General features: G+C 38.0%; 1 protein-coding gene and 1 pseudogene across 5 annotated transcripts in view; both read left to right on the forward strand.

Moving 5' to 3' along the window:
- The window catches only part of THADA (THADA armadillo repeat containing), a 322,099-nt gene that overhangs the window by 10,478 nt on the left and 294,129 nt on the right, over nucleotides 1-17,492 (forward strand). For all 5 annotated transcript variants that reach the window (XM_028103861.2, XM_088026549.1, XM_088026548.1 and 2 more), the window contains exons 9-15: nucleotides 2,065-2,159; nucleotides 3,625-3,845; nucleotides 5,446-6,152; nucleotides 7,966-8,117; nucleotides 11,627-11,782; nucleotides 12,497-12,619; nucleotides 16,596-16,719. In XM_028103861.2, the coding sequence (XP_027959662.1) occupies nucleotides 2,065-2,159; nucleotides 3,625-3,845; nucleotides 5,446-6,152; nucleotides 7,966-8,117; nucleotides 11,627-11,782; nucleotides 12,497-12,619; nucleotides 16,596-16,719 (1,578 nt within the window). The remainder of the gene's footprint in view (nucleotides 1-2,064; nucleotides 2,160-3,624; nucleotides 3,846-5,445; nucleotides 6,153-7,965; nucleotides 8,118-11,626; nucleotides 11,783-12,496; nucleotides 12,620-16,595; nucleotides 16,720-17,492) is intronic.
- LOC114209739 (vacuolar protein sorting-associated protein 29 pseudogene) lies at nucleotides 706-1,324 on the forward strand (annotated as a pseudogene).

A 17,492-nucleotide genomic window follows, 5' to 3' on the forward strand; every position in this document is an offset into this window, starting at 1 on the left:
AAGTGTTTGGCTACAGGTAACAGAAAACTAAATTTCAGGGACTTCAGCAAATGTGCCTCCCTATGCTCCCACAGAACGTGAAGTTCAGAGGCAGGTGATCCCGAATGGCTGTTTGCGGGCCAGGACCCAGACATTTCTGCCTTTCTGCTCTGCTGTCTTCAGCATGTTGAATCTCACGCCCACATTTGTTGCCTCATGGTTGCCATTTGACTGCTGTAGCTCCAGACATTATGTCTGTGTGTAAGGCAGGAAGGAAGGCCAGTTGCATCCTTACCTTTAATCAGGAAAAACAAAAGTACCCAAGTACCTGCTTACATCCCATTGGCCTGAACGCTCATGGCTACCTTTAGTTGCAAGGAAGATAGAGGAAGCAAGTATCCTGCCTTTGGCTGAGTACATGGATGTGCCAGTCAAAGCCACAGTTCTGTTAGCAGGGATAAAGGACAGAATGGATGTTTATTAGGTAGTTTATGGTAGGTATTTATGATTCTTAGCCCAGGTTGAATAATTCACCATATTTAGGAAACTTTCTCACAAAACAGAGGCTGATAGAAAACAAGGAGGAAATAGCAAGCCAAGATTGGTTACATTGGGTACAGTGCCAGTAATAGCAAAGTTTGCAGTTAGCACTGATGCAGGCTTTTTATACAAGCTCTGAAATCACGTTAAGAAGTAATATAGAGCCCGAGGAAGAAGGCGGCGGCGGTGGTGGTGACTGAGCGGAGCCCAGTGGCAGAATGTTGATGTTGGTATTAGGAGACCTGCACATCCCACACTGGTGCAACAGTTTGCCAGCTAAATTAAAAAAACTGCTGGTGCCAGGAAAGATTCAGCACATTCTCTGTACTGGAAACCTTTGCACCAAAGAGAGTTATGACTATCTCAAGGCTCTGGCCGGTGATGTTCATACTGTGAGAGGAGACTTCGATGAGAATCTGAATTATCCAGAACAGAAGGTTGTGACTGTTGGGCAGTTCAAAATTGGTTTGATCCATGAGCATCAAGTTATTCCATGGGGAGATATGGCCAGCTTAGCCCTGTTGCAGAGGCAGTTTGATGTGGACATTCTTATCTCGGGACACACACACAAATTTGAAGCATTTGAGCATGAAAATAAATTCTACATTAACCCAGGTTCTGCCACTGGAACATATAATGCCTTGGAAACAAATATTATTCCTTCATTTGTGTTAATGGACATCCAGGCTTCTACAGTTGTCACTTACGTGTATCAGCTAATTGGAGATTATGTGAACGTAGAACGAATTGAATATAAAAAGTCTTAAAAGCCAGGCCTGTCTTGCTGGGTTTTTTTTTCATTCCCGTTCAAGTCAAGTAATTAAACATTTATGGGCTACAAAATTGTATCACTTTTATAATATTTTGCAGTAAAATATATCATCTTCTGTTAACACAATGTTCTAAGCTTCTTGTAAACTATAAGAATATGTTCCGTTTCCATATATGATTTCTCTGAGGAAATGTCCATCATACAGTAAATGGTCCCATGCTAAGAAAAATGTACCCTTGTAAATATCTTCAAAGTTGATATCTGGAACTTTATTACAAAAGTAGTGCATGAGGAAAAAGAATCTAGACTTTCTTGTATACACTTTTCTCTCCAATAATAAACAGTTACTTTTCATTTATAAAAAAAAAAAGTAATATATGTGGGGGTTGGGATGGCGCGGCATCAGTGCAGGAGAGACAAGTGGTATTGCTGCTACATGTGCTGGGGGGAGAGGAAGAGAGAGTGGGGGTTAGAGGAGAGAGGAAGGAATCACATCTATGAAGCATTTATGTGCTGGGCATAAAAACTTTGTGTTAATTATGCATTTAAACCTTATAATAACTGTCAAATAGGAGTTACATTTTCTCATTTTACAGAAGAGAATGCTGGGTGCCTGAGAGGTTAAATAACTTGCCCAGGGTCTGTTCAACCTAGGAAGTGGTCGTGCTAGAAATTGCACCCAGGACTGTCTGACCCTGCACCATGTACTTTTTCCCTTGGACCAAAGTATCTGTTGTCATTTAATACATGCTCTCTACTTTTTTGTCAAATAGATGACCTCTTACAGACAATTCAGAGTACGTCTGGATTAGCTGTTATTCTTTTTATTAAGGCTATGTTTCATCCCCCTGAAAAGATTCCTGATTTGGTGAGTGCATCTCCTTTGTAGAATTGTACTTTATTGATAATTAGACACGTGTTTGGTTTTGTTGGTTTTTTTTAAGATTTTATTTATTTATTTGACAGAGACACAGCAAGAGAGGGAACACAAGCAGGGGGAGTGGGAGAGGGAGAAGCAGGCTCCCTGCTGAGCAGAGAGCCTGAGGTGGGGCTCGATCCCAGGACCCTGGAATCATGACCTGAGCTGAAGGCAGATGCTTAACGACTGAGCCACACAGGCGCCCCCTAGACATGTTTTATAAAAATATTTTTAAAGAAGTTAATTAAAAATTTCTTTCTGCATAGTCAGAATCTTTCTGGTGATCTTTTTCTCTTACAATAAGAAACAGCCCAAAAATGCAGAAGAAGCAGAAAGAAGACAATAGCAGTCACCTATAAATCCATCTTGCAAAGATAATCACTATCAACATTTTTTTGGGTATATCCTTCTAGTTTGTTTCTAGTACTGTTTGTTCTGTTCCATCTCTCAGTATTATAAGAGATACAATATTAAAAGTATGCAGAGGTTAATGTATAGATACATGAAGTCATTACTTTTTGATAAATATGTCCTTTTTATTAAGAATAACCCAGGGGAGCCTGGGTGGCTCAGTTGCTTAAGCGTCCAACTCTTAATTTCAGCTCAGGCCTTGATCTCAGGGTTGTGAATTTGGCGTGGAGCCCACTTAAAAAAAAAAAGAATAACCCAAATGTTGTACTTTTATTTATTTATTCATTTATAAAAGATTTATTTATTTGAGAGAGAGCAAGAGAGCGAGCATGAGCAGGAGGAGCAGAGGGAGAGGGAGAGAGAATCCCAAGCGGACTCAGCACTGAGTGCAGAGCCCAATGCAGGGCTGGATCCCACGACCCTGAGATTATAACCTGAGCTGAAACAAGGAGTCGGATGCTCAACCGACCATGCCACCCAGGCGCTGCCCAAATGTTTTACTTTAGATGGGAAGCATGTTAAAATCAATTTTTCAGTGTATTTGGTCAGATGGAAAGTATAATTGATAATTTGGACTATAATTCTTATATTCAGTACTAGCAGGTTTTTTCTTCCTTAGTATATTATCTAGAAACTTATTTTAGCTATTTACCTGACTTTTTGCCAAATAGATGTGTACTCTTCTGTGAGATCACACAAAGTATCACTGGGTAAAATTTAGCGATTTGATTTCTAAAATCACCTCTGAAAAGCATTAGTTAAGCTCATCCACCTGCAGGTGGCGATATGTTTTGCTCTACTAGTACCTTCAAACCAGCAAAAATGGTTCATGTATTTAGATTTAATTTTTTTCCCTTTTGATATAATAATTTCAACATTTGTGGCTTCTCATCTTTAGTTTGCTAGGATGTTTCAAGGGAAAGGGAATTTTGGATTTACATTTTGAAATATCTGAAAAGTTTTCGAGGCTTTATAACATGTTGGCTCTGTTATGTTCTTCCAGATTAGTAGTTTGCTTCTCCGTTCAGTGGACTGCACCAGCATCCCCGACTGGTTTTTGAACTGCTGCAGGAGCCTCTGTTGTACTGATGTCTCGCAGTCAACTCTCTTATTCCTGTGTCAGGGGACACTCACCATGTTGGACTGGCAGAATGGGAATATGGGCCTGAGTGGGGAGGCCCTGCTCTTGAATATTGTGCATGTCTTGTTCACCTTGAGTTCACAGTGAGTTTTCATGCTACTGTCTCCTATTCTGTTTTGCTTGTCAGACATTTCAAAAATGGCAACTGAACTAGTATACTTAGTAATTCCGTGAAAAGTGCTCAGGATAATCCTGAATTAAAAGGAAGATAACAGGGACGCCTGGGTGGCTCTGTCAGTTAAGTGTCTTCCTTTGGCACAGGTCAGGATCTCAGGGTACTGGGATTGAGTCCCACATTGGGCTCCTTGGTCAGCGGGGAGCCTGCTTCTCCCTCGGCCTGCTACTCCCCTGCTTGTGCATGCCCTCTCTCCCTCTGTCAAATAAATAAATAAAATCTTAAAAAAAAAAAAGGAAGATAACATATAGGCAGTGAAATGGGTGTGAAAGTAGAACAAGAGAAGATGAAATGATGAGGGGAGGGAGAGAGTTACAGATATTATTGGTGCAGGTTAACCTGTACTGAACATTTTTAATGTTAATGTTAACATTTAGTCTCTAATGCTGCATTTTAGTTTATAAACAATGTCAACATAGGTAATTCAGTATGAGCCTCACATGTCTGATAGATAGGATAGGACATCTAATGTGTTGAGTAGGTAAAGTGAAGTTAGAAAAGTAAATGCTAAAACTTAAGAGTATATTGCTAATAAGCCCCTGAGCCAGAACTGTAACCAGCTCTTTTGACTTCATTGGATTGTGTTTTATGGTTTATTTTAGTGTTTTTTTCATAATGCCTGAAAGTGATTGTGTGCTTAAAATGTCAAACCATAGATACAACTTAATAGTAATGAACATGTAGGTAAAGGAAGAAAAGTACTGTGTTCTAAAATAATTTTTACATGTTTTTCAGCTTATGTATATGTGAAAATTGTACATATTTTAAAGGAATGTAAAAATTATTATTTCTTTAGAGAAGGATTGGTGGGGAGGGGCAAAGGGACAGGGAGAGAGAGAGTCTTAAGCAGGCTTCACGCCCAGTGCAGAGCCTGATGCGGAGCTTGATCTCATGATCCTGAGATATGACCTGAGCCAAAATCAAGTGTCAGTCACTTAATCAACTGAGCCACCCAGGCACCCCTCTCAGTATGTTTTAAAACACCTGTGAAACCATGGGGCACCTGGGTGGCTCAGTTGGTTAAGCGACTGCCTTCGGCTCAGGTCATGATCCCAGGGTCCTGGGATCGAGCCCCACATCGGGCTCCCTGCTCCGCCAGAAGCCTGCTTCTCTCTCTCCCACTCCCCCTGCTTGTGTTCCCTCTCACGCTGTCTCTCTCTCTCTCTCTGTCAATTAAATAAATAAATAAAATATTTTAAAAAAATAAAAAAATAAATTTATAAAAAAAAAAAACACCTGTGAAACCATTATCAAAATCAAAATAATAAACATTTCCATCACTCCCAAAAGTTTTCTTGTGTCCCTTTTTGGATTATTTCTATAAGATGAAAAGATTCATTTATAAATTTGAGATCTATTTTGGCCTGTTTGTAATTTTTTGTCATTGTAAATTTAATAATTATTGAATTTTCTGATCATTCTTTTTTATATTTTTAAAATCTAGATGATTATAAAATGAAATTTCTGTTACTAGTCAGTTTATAATAACATGGTTCATTTCTCTTCAGGATCAAGGAATCAACTCTGGAATTGTTTCTGTCTAGAATTTTGGCATCCTGGACTAATTCAGCCATACATGTCCTTGAATCAAGTTCCCCAAGCCTAAAGGACAGTCTGAATGGAAATTCAAGTGTAGTTGGGAGACTTTTAGAATACGTCTATACCCACTGGGAACATCCACTGGATGCTTTGAGACACCAAACCAAAATTATATTCAGAAATATTCTCCAAATGCACCAGCTCACTAAAGAAAAGTCAGACTCCGAAGCATCAGGTTTGGCTGCGGATCGTTTCATCTGTGATCTGACTGAAAGTCTTCTGCGATTGGAATGGCATGTGAAAGGGAAATATGCATGCCTTGGTTGTTTAGTAGATTACATAGGAATTGGACATATTTTGGCACTAGCTAAAACTATTCCATCACAAATCTTAGAGGTGATGGGAGACCAGTCCTTGGTACCTTATGCAAGTGACCTCTTGGAAACCATGTTCAGAAATCATAAGAGTCATTTGAAGTCCCAGGCTGTCGACAGTACTTGGATTGATGAGTGGCATGAGACTTGGGTTTCTCCTCTCCTTTTTATACTGTGTGAAGGAAATCTGGATCAGAAATCTTATGTGATTGATTATTACTTGCCAAAATTATTGAACTGCAGCCCTGAAAGCTTAAGCTACATGGTAAAGATTCTTCAAACTTCTGCTGATGCTAAAACTGGTAAGAAAAGGAATCGTTCTTTCAGTAATTTCTGGTTAAGATGTTTAAGCGTAGGTAGCTTGGCAGCTGTGGACCATATTCAGATTTAAATATTACAACTTCTGTAAATAGTAAAAGAGGGTATTGACGATAGAAATTTCAGATTGAGACTAATGTTCCTCTCCAGAGTAGAGTGGAGTTTTTTTTGGCTTAAGTCATTTCTACAGGCTAAGGATTGATTCCAGTTATTCTAAGGTTCCCTTTCTTACTAGTTTTAATTCATTTTACCAAGTTCTTATTTGTTAGGTTGTTAGACTGGAATGAAAGTTTGAGTGTTTTATATAAGTTGCTTATTCTAGTGATTGAAACAGTAATTAAACATTGTTTTCGGCGAGGATCAAGACAGGTAAACTGGCAGCAGCAAGTTTTTGTCTCTAGGGAAGAGACAAAAAAATGTAGATGTGTGACCTCACGAAACAACTCTCTGTAGTCATTTAGAATAGGGGGTAAACATTCCACTGAAACTCAGTAACCCTGAACGAATCTCTGCATTAAAGCATAGTTCAGTAATTAATATATAAATGATGACCATGACTTATCATGTGAATCTTAAAATTACTGTATTCTGCTTAACAAAGCAGAAATATGGCACTCTACATCGTAGTTTAAGAATATTTATAACAAGGGATGCCTGGGTGGGTCATTTGGCTAAGCATTCAAGTCTTTTTTTTTTTTAATTTTATGTATTTATTTGAGAATGCTAGAGAGAGAGAGAGAGAGAGAACAAGTAGGGGGAGGGGTAGAGGGAGAGGGAGAAGCAGACTCCCGGCTGACCTGAGCTGAAGGCAGATGCTTAACCGACTGAGCCACCCAGGTACCCCAGCATCCAACTCTTGATTTCAGCTCAGGTCATGATCTCAGGGTCGTGAGATCAAGCCCTGCATTGGGTACTGTGCTGAGCATGGAGACTGCTTAAGATTCTATTTGTCTCCCTCTGCCCCCCCCCCCCCGCGGTGCACAGGCACTCTCTCTAAAAAAAAAAAAGTATTTACAACGAAAAATAATTGGAAGCTTTCAAAGAGTAACCATGAGATAGCTGGAAAAATCTGATTCCTATACACAAAAATAAGCCATTATTTGTAGTTGGGTTTTTTTCCATTATTTGCAGTTTTTAACAACAATTGTTCTTACCTTTCTGAGAAGCCATCTAAAGTTCAAGATTCATGAATCTGCTCTGAAGTAAGGCCATCTCTTTTTTTTTTTATCAATGTTCCCATTGAGCCAGGGTTCCCTGTCCTGTTAGTAATGACTGATGTCCCAGCCTCCAAAAGCGTCAGGCTCCTTGTAATCCTCCTTTTATCTTTTTTACTAGGGAGAAATAGTAACTCCAAAATATGTAGAGAGGTTTAGTGTTTGTTTTTAGAGAAATAATGATATTTAGCCATTAAAGTGTTTTCCCTAATTTTGGCTGAAAGTCATTTTAGTTATTGTTTTAAATATATCTCCATCTGATTTTTTTCCCCTGAATCACTTCCTGGTTCATTTCTAAGTGTCAAGGAAAAGGTAAAAACAGCAAAAAATAATGATTTCTTTAAGTTAACATAAGGGGATTATGCTTACTTGAAATGATTGACACAAGAACTGTCAAATCCCTTTCAATAATGATTATTTTATCCTAGGGATTTTAATTCATGTTAGAATTTAAACTGTGATTTTTATTTCTTGAAATACAATGTTAATTGCAAAATGAAAATTGTGACAGTTGTTGCATAGCACAGTAGTTATCTTTGTTATTTTGTGCTTTTGAGACAAGAACAATCTTTTCCATCCTTAGGGTCTTACAATAGTAGAGGGGCTCTGGGAGCTTTGATGGCATGTCTGCGAACAGCTAGAGCTCATGGACATCTTCAGTCTGCAACTGATGCTTGGAGGAACCTTGTGTCCAGTGCAAGAATGAAACAAGGCTTAATTCATCAGCACTGCCAAGTAAGTAAACAGAATATCTGGGAATTTCATACATACAATAGATCCCTGATTTATTCAGTTAGCAGTCCAATATAGAGGCCTCTGTGTTGAGCCCAGCACTGTTTTAAGGGATCTGCAAGGAGGATGAATTGAAAGTGAAAAGTGTAGGAGCGCCTGCAGGGTCCTGGGATTGAGCCCTGCGTTGGGGAGGGGGGGGCGGGTCCTGTTCAGTGGGGAGCCTGCTTCTCTCTCTGTCTGCCACTCCCCCTGCTTGTGCTTTCTCTCTCACTCTCTCTCCCTCTCAAATAAATCAATAAAATCTTAAAAAAAAAAGAAGTGAAAAGTGTAGACTTTTCGGGCTATTTAAATTTTAGTTGAAGGAAGAAGAAAACCTGTGTAAAACAACTGGAAACTCTTAGAAGACAATACAGATATAAGTATGGGGCGACTGGGTGGCTTGGTCATTAAGTGTCTGCCTTCGGCTCAGGTCATGATCCCGGAGTCCTGGGATCAAGCCCCACATCAGGCTCCCTGCTCCGCGGGAAGCCTGCTTCTCCCTCTCCCACTCCGCCCTGCTTGTGTTCCCTCTCTCACTGTGCCTCTCTCTGTCAAATAAATAAATAAAATTGTAAAAAAAAAATACAGATATAAGTGCTCCTTTATGCATAAGGACTTGGGGGGCTTAGAACAGAATAGGTAGTGTTGATTAGGAACACGTTAAATGTGATTAAAGGAGAGGAAGCATTGGAGCAACACACAAAATGGGAGAACACTAGAATGATAAATGAGTTCAGTAAAGTCACAGGGTAGAAAATCAATGTACAGAAGTCTGTTGCATTCCTATACACTAATAATGAAGCAGCAGAAAGTGAAATTAAGAAAGCAATCCTATTTATAGTTGCATCAAAACCAATAAAATAGGAATTAATTTAACCAAAGAGGTGAAAGACCTGTACTCGGAAAGCTATAAAACATTGATGAAAGGAATTCAAGACAAATGCAAAGAAACAGAAAGACATTTCATGCTCATGGATTGGAAGAACAAATATTGTTAAAATGTCTATACTACCCAAAGCCATCTGCGCGTTTAATGCAGTCCCTATCAAAATACCAATGGCTTTTCTCATAGAACTAGAACAAACAATCCTAAAATTTGTATGGGGCCCACAAAAGACCTCAAATAGCCAAAGCAATCTTTTTTTTAAGATTTTATTTATTTTAGAGAGAGGGAGAGCAAGAGACAGAACACACAAGCATGAGTGGGAGGTGAGGGGGCGGTGCAGAGGAAGAAGCAGACTTGAGCTCGATGTGGGGCTTGATCCCAGGACTCTGGGATCATGACCTGAGCCAAAGGCAGATCCTTAACCAAATGAGCAGCCAGGTGCCCCTAGCCAAAGCAATCTTGAAAAAGAAAAATAAAACTGGAGGTACCACAATTCTACGTTTCAAGTTATATTACAGAGTGGTAGTAATTAAATAGTATGGTGCTGGCATGAAAATAGACACAGAGATCAGTGGAATAGAACAGAAAACCCAGAAATAAACCCACAGTTATATGGTCAATTAATTTTTGACAAAGGAGGGATGAATATACAATAGGAAAAAGACAGTGTCTTCAACAATGGTGCTGGGAAAACTGGACAGCCACATGTAAAGGAATGAAACTGGACCACTTTCTTTCACCATACACAAAAATAAACTGAAAATGGATTAAAGACCTAAATGTGAGACCTAAAACCATAAAAATCCTTGAAGCGAGCACAGGCAGTAATCTCTCTGACATTGGCCATAGCAACATTTTTCTAGATATGTCTCTTGAGGCAAGAGAAGCAAAAGCAAAAATAAACTATTGGGACTTCATCAAAATAAAAAGCTTTTGCACAGCAAAGGAAACAGTCAAGAAAACTAAAAGGCAACCTACTAAATGATAGAAGATACTTGCAAATGACATAATCCAATAAAGGGTTAGTATCCAAAATAAATAAATAACTGATACAATTTAATACCCAAAGAACAAATCCAATTAAATGAGTGGAAGATATGAAAAGACATTTCTCTAAGGAACACATCTAGATGGCCAATGGACATATGAAAAGATGCTCAACATCACTCATCATCAGGGAAATGTAAATCAAAACTACAATGAGATAACACCTCATGCCTGTCAGAATGGCTAAAATCAAAACCATAAGAAACAACAAGTGTTGGCAAGGATGTGGAGAAAAAGGAGCCCTTGTGAGCTATTAGTGGGAATGAAAACTACTGCAGCCACTGTGGAAAACAGTATGGAGGTTCCTCAAAAAATTAAAAATAGAACTACCCTATGATCCAGTAATCACACTACTGGGTTTTTACCCCAAAAATCTAAAAACACTAATTCGAAGGGATACATACAACATTATTTACAATAGCTAAACTATGGAAGCAGCTGTAGGGTCTACGGATAGATGAATGGATAAAGAGGAGGTCACACACACACACACACACACAATGGAATTACTCAGCCATAAAAAAGAATGAAATCTTGCCATTTGCAACAACATGGATAGAGCTAGAGAGTATAATGCTAAGCAAAATAAGTCAGTCAGAGAAAGACAAATACAATGTGATCTCACTCATATGTGGAATTTAAGAAACAAACACGCAAAGGAAAGAAAAAAAAAGACAACTATAGAGAACAAAAAGATGGTTACCAGAGGGGAGTTGGTTGGGGGGATGGAGTAAATAGGGGGTAGGAATTAAAGAGTACACTTATTATGATGAAGAAAAAAAATGATTAAAAAAAACCCCACAAAACAAATACCAAAATGGGAGAATACAAAACAAGGCCTGGAGGATGATTTAGGATGTTGTTTGGCAGGAGTAGAGTGTTTGGTCCATTTTATTGAGGAACCAGAGCCATTCTGCCTCTAGCAAGGAAGTAGAATTAATGGCAACAGAGATGAGTTTCCAGTGTGAGAGCAAAAAGAATCCAGGAGCCTGGTTAGATGTGCATGACAGTAATCTAAGAGTGACTGATGAGGGGGGCGCCTGGGTGGCTCAGTTGTTAAGCATCTGCCTTTGGCTCAGGTCATGATCCCAGTGTCCTGGGATAGAGCCCCACATCGGGCTCCCTGCTCTGCGGGAAGCCTGCTTCTCCCTCTCCCACTCCCCTGCTTGTGTTTCCTCTCTTGCTGTCTCTCTCTGTCAAATAAATAAAATAAAATCTTAAAAAAAAAAAAAAAAAGGAGTGATGAGGTCCTGGGGTAAAGTAGAGAAAAAAGAATGAAGTTGAGCATTACCATGGAATAAGAATCTTTAAGACTGTTGGCTTACAAATACCCAATTTACGCATTTAATAAAGTGATTTTATATGAGTTATAACCCTAGGATCTTTGGGATGAGGGAACCTTACTGAAGTATACGTGGGTAAACTGGGGTTTATTGTTTTTTTTTTCCCTTTGGTAGCTTATATAAATAAACATGTCAAGTAGTTTACTATTTGCTTATTTCATTGAAAAATTAACATTTTATTGCTTGATGTGTTTTAGGTACGGATAGATACATTAGGCTTGCTTTGTGAAAGTAATCGAAGCACAGAAATCGTTTCCATGGAAGAAATGCAGTGGATTCAATTCTTTATCACATACAATCTAAACAGTCAGTCCCCAGGAGTGCGACAGCAGATTTGTTCTCTTCTTAAAAAGGTAGAATTTTTCATCAGAAAGTACAGGAAAGTTGTGGATTCTGCTCTGCAAATCATTTTTGTAAAGAGCTCTGATTTTGGGAGTATGTGGGAATAATGGTCATGGGTTCGGACTGCCACATCCCTTCATGGCCCATCTGTGAACCATTCTGTGATTCCATAGAGTTTACATTTGAGATTCAAGTCCAGTGTGTAAAAGCCCTTTCATTTTGGTGTAAAATAAATCAAACTTGAGTTCTTTTTTTTTTTGGAAAGAAAAAAAATGTAGTGATGGATCTTTCAGGGTGAAAGGTATTTTAAGAAAACTTTGGTGAGAGGAAGAAAGATGCCCTTGTAGTTCTACCATTTAAGGGCCTCATGAAATGGTCATTGTTGACTGATTCAACTTGACTTAATCACATGCCTCATTTATGGGATGAAGAATTGGTAGAGTATAGAAGTGAGTATATCTTTAGTTTCATGCCAACCTAAAGGAAATAGAACTACCATTTAATGACTGTATTCTGGTTTGCAGTAGTAGTTTGTTTTTGGTTTTAAAAAATATGTGTTAATTTTCTGTCAGAAACACTAAATATTAAGAGTTTAGAGATCAGTACTCTCTTTGCTTGAAGTTTTAGTCTAAAGAATTTAGAAAATTTGTCCTTTTCCTTTTTTTAGACTGACATTTAAGATTAAAAATGGCTTACATATGCTCCATTTTTCTTTTTCTCAAAAGTTGTTTTGTAGGATACAGGAAAGTTCTCAGGTGCTTTATAAACTGGAGCAAAGTAGATCCAAACATGAATCAGATAATGAGTTACCCAAACAGCACCCTTCTGTTTCTTTACAGCAATATAAGGTAGGTGATCTTTTTCTAGACATATGGGTATTTAAGAAACATAGAACAATTATGAATAAACATTAAAGGGAAATAAATGGAAGTCTCATGGTGAATGGTGTTGTTTTTGTGTTTCTTTCCTTCAAGCTAGTTTTACATACTCCTTCCGGTGCTTTGATACTTCTCTTAAGGTACCCTGAGTCTTGGAACCAGTGCTGGGACTTGAGGCCTCTTACAGAATAACAGTAATGGGTTAACCTCAATCCTTTACAGCTTAATGTGGGCTACATGAATTTGGTACTTTAAGAAAAAGGTAATTGCTAGCCCAGAAGTCCTCCATCTCTCTCCAGAGTAGAAGATTGCTGTATCTGGTCCTGTAAGTCCTATTTAGACTAATAGGACTTACAGTGGCTTGATATTGGTGCCTCCTGGTCTGTGGTCCAGCTGTGGAGGTTCCTGTCCATCCCATTTTGGAGGGAGCGTGAAGAGTAGGGCTAGGTTTCGGGTCACTGTGTTAATGGGATGGATGCTGGAACCCCAGATATAGCAGCTCCAGTCTGGGCCAGAGCTTAGCTTGACAACCTTACATGTCTGTCCATCAGAACAGAATGAGTTTTTCACTGGTTTCTCACTCCAAATATAGCCTCTCAGAAGCAGAAATCTTACTGTCTTCTAAGACCCAGATAGAGAACAGAGCTCATCTGTTGTATTTCATGTAGGGAAACAATTGTAATAAATTAATGATACATTGGAGCCATGATACACTTGCTACCTACTCTAAGCATTAGTATGGATGGCCCTTAGTTTTCAGTTTTAAACTTGAAAGGTAAAAAATCATCTAAAGAAGAATATTCCTATACCAAGGATGAAGTCAGCTTCATCCTTGTAAAAATTCCAACAGTGAAGATTGGAAAGTGACAACCTAAACTTGAAGGACATGTGTTTAGTCCCATTTCTGCCACTGATTAGTTGGCTTACTTGATGAGTCTGTTTGACTGTAAGTGGGATGAGTAACCTCTCTGAAAAGGCTGGTTTTGAGGATTAAATGAGAAAGCTGTTTGTAAATTCTAAATCACCCTAAAAAGCCTCGCTGGTAGTCATTAAAAGTGACTAGAGTGTATTCTGAGCACTTGCTTTGTGTGTGGACAAATTATTTTTTAGCCTTTCTTAGATCATTGCTAGACGTTCTAAGAAAACAGTTCTTTTGCTTCTTTTTTTAAGGGGTAAAATGACATTTGTGAAAACTGAGTTAAGTACTTAAAACACAAAACCTGTGTTGTGGATTGACATTCTGAATTTTCACGTATGCATGGTTTCTTAGTTTGACCTTGTGAATATATGTTTTTGAAAACTAGCCCTTTAGAGTCTTAATCTGAGTCAATCTCATGGTTCTGATATTTCCTCCCAACTATAGTCATCTGTGGCTTTTGGAGATTGTGACTTTGGCACTAAATTACTTATCATCTTTATAATAGTGGGTGTCATGCATGGTGTGTGGTAGGCTTGGTGCCAATCAATAGACTAAGTCCTGGGGGAGAAGAGGAGGCTGTTAGTTGGAAAAGATGTCTTCTAGTTTAGTGAAGGAGATTATTTCATGCCTAAATAACTGATATTATTAGCTTGAGTACTTTTAAATTTATAAAATGCTTTGTACCCTCATTCTCATTTAAATCTTTAATAACAAAGCTGTGAGATAGGCATTATTATCCTCACTTAACAAATGTGAAAACTAGGGCGCCTGGCTGGCTCAGTAGGTGGAGCGTGCAACTCTTGATCTCAGGGTTGTGAATTTGAGCCCCACATTGGGTATAGAGCTTACTTAAAAAGAAAATGAGAAACTAAAGCTTGGAAAAGTTGAGTAACCTGCCCAAGGTCCCTCAGCTACTAAGTGCTAGTCAGACCCCTGTGTACATCTGCTCCCGCTTCTAAAATCTGAATAGTTTTTTTCCCTAGTCCCTGCTTAATTGAAAGCTTGGAGGTAAGAAAGTACAGGGAGAATTTGGGGAACGGTGAATTCACTGTTGTGAATGAATGACACCTAAGATGCTTGGAGCAACAAAAGAGATGTAACAGGAAATGAGTTTGAAAGTCAAGTTGGGGCTGCATATTGGATGTTTTTTGTTGTTTTCGCTAATAATCAAAACAGAGCTTGACTAACGTGTGTGTATGTACAAATAAATAAAGTTTCTTTGTTTCCCTAGGAATACAAGTAAAGTATTTTTATTTTTATCTATAAGGAAGCTGCTGTGGAGGTTCAGGAATTTCATATTGTAGTTACACAGCTAACAAGTGACAAAGCTGGAAGTACAAATCAATTTCATATCTGTAGTTGAGTTCCCTCAACTAACAATTGTTGTAGTTTCAAGGAAACAATGAAATTGTTTCATTTCCTGTGCTTGACAATGTAGCAGAATAGAATTAAGTATTGTATGGGTATTTGCAATTTGAAATCTATCACTTTTAATAATTGTAATGTCACATTTCAATAGCTTTAGCTATATAACGCAGCAAAAAACCTTAAAGGCAAATAGAGAAGCTGCCTGAGTAATCTAAAGAGATTTTGAGTGCTAGGCTAAAGTATTTGGAAGCCTCACTAGGAGCTGTTAAAAGTGACAAGAGCATATATTGAGCCCGTTCTGTATGTTCAGGATAATATGCTTAGGATGGGGATATATAAATGTATAAACTGTGGTCCATGCCTCCACTATGGTTACAATGTGGCTGAAGGAAAGAACTATTTCTAAAAGTATAAATGGTACTACAGTTAGGATAAGATCATTCCCATAGGATGAACTTGTTGCCCTTTAACATGAATACTGTATTACTCATTTATAATTAAAATAAGTTTAGGATATTCTCAATAACTACCCTATTCCCTTGAAACCCAATAGATTTAATAAACTAACAAACTCTTACTTAGGTCTTGTAAGGGCCTATAGGATAAATCCCCAAGACTGTATGTCACTGACCAAAGAAATGAATGCTGAGATCTTTTCTGGAATCAGTTGGGACTAAAACTGCTTATGTGCTGCTCAGTTACAAATACACATTGTTAGGGCATAGCGGTGTATGTGCGCTGCTTGAGAATCACAGCTTTTCCTTATAAGTTTTCTGGTTTTCTGTTCCGTCGTATCCAGAAATAGTAATAATAATTATTAACTAGAGAAAGAAGACTTTATCTTGGATAAACTATTTCCCATTCTTTTTTTAAATTGCGTTTTACTAAAAGTTTGCATTTTTTTATTATTTATATAAACAGTGGTAGAGGAGGGGCGCCTGGGTGGCTCAGTTGGTTAAGCGACTGCCTTCGGCTCAGGTCATGATCCCAGGCTCCTGGGATCGAGTCCTGCATCAGGCTCCCTGCTCAGCAAGGAGTCTGCTTCTCCCTCTGACCCTACCCCCTCTTATGCTTTCTCTATCTCATTCTCTCTCTCAAATAAATAAATAAAATATTTTTAAAAAAAGTTTAAACAATAGTAGAGGAGCAAGAGTATCAAAGGGGAATATAGAAGACAATGGAATAGTTGGATCTTTATGAATTGTGTCATTATAGCCACATTTATCAAGTATTGTACTTATTATATTTATCAAGTAGTCTGTATTGGATTTTTTTTGGTTATTTAAAAACTTAAAAAAAATATACATACCTTTGATGCCTGAACATCTCTGGTGAAGAAAACCAATATTCATATACCTTTAGCACAGATCTTGCTTTCACCAAAAATGGGTGCTGAGTATTGGATTTTCTTGTGTGGACGACAATAGGAATTGTACTTCTTGTCAACCCTACAAAGGTAGGGTTCATTGAAGTCATGATATAGCTTATGGTCAGGGGTACCAGTCTGAATTGTCAAGCAAAGTAAATAACTAGTATTGTTTTTAAAAATCTTTTCCCTGTTAGTTAAAAAAGAACCCCACTCTTAAAGATGTTACTTTGAAAATAATCTATGATGAGTTAAAGATTATACTTACTGTAATTTTTTTTTTTTTTTTTTAGAATTTCATGTCATCCATTTGCAACCGTCTTTTTGAAGCACTGTTTCCTGGGTCTTCCTACCCAACTAGATTTTCAGCTTTAACCATTTTAGGCTCAATAGCTGAAGTTTTTCCTGTCCCAGAAGGTAAGCTTTCAATAATGTTTGGGGAAAGTAAGAATATATACTTTTTCAACATTTTGTTTTACTTTAAGTTTTAGTTTTGTTGTCTTTTGTTTAGGTTCTTATGGGAGGTTTTATTCTCAGTATGTAATTCTTACTTAGACATAATTAAACTTGTTAGTAAAAGATGTAAGCCTGAGAAGTTGTTTTCAGTGATCATTATTTCCCAACCCAAAACTCCAGTTTTCATGGATTATGCTTACTATGAGAAGAGTTGCTTCTCTCAACCCCCAATTCATGTGTTGCTATTTGAAGATAGTGTACAATCTGTTTTTAAGTTTTAAAAATTAAAAAAATAATAGTTTATGTATAGCATTCCTCAGTGAGTCTTTGTGGTTAAAATGTGGTTTCCCTTTTATGCTGTTAGTTTCATAAGCCTCAATCTGGTTTCAGAAAGACAACATGAGGATGTCATTTCCAGGCATTCTGGTTTAGTGATACCCTTTATTTCTCCTGTGGGTTACTCAAGAGGATGAACAGTTAGCTTCCTTCTGAGTCTGTTTTTTCCCTTTTTGACAACAAATAGTTCTTTTTATCTCTGTACTTGAGTGTGTACATTTTGATGTGGATTTCTTGTTTGTGCTCAGTTTTCCTGACTGTGGTCAAATAGAAAAATATCCTGCTATTGGAGAGGATGACCAGAGGACCAGGGAGCTTTACACTATAGCTGCCTTATTATTATTTTTTTTTTTTTTAGTTTAAATTTGTAGGCAAAGTATAAATTTTTGGCAGGGAGG

Source organism: Eumetopias jubatus, unplaced genomic scaffold (assembly GCF_037043125.1).
Source record: "Eumetopias jubatus isolate StellerSeaLion01/CBP00866 unplaced genomic scaffold, mEumJub1_p1.0 scaffold_9, whole genome shotgun sequence".
Classification (NCBI taxonomy): Eukaryota; Metazoa; Chordata; class Mammalia; order Carnivora; family Otariidae; genus Eumetopias; species Eumetopias jubatus.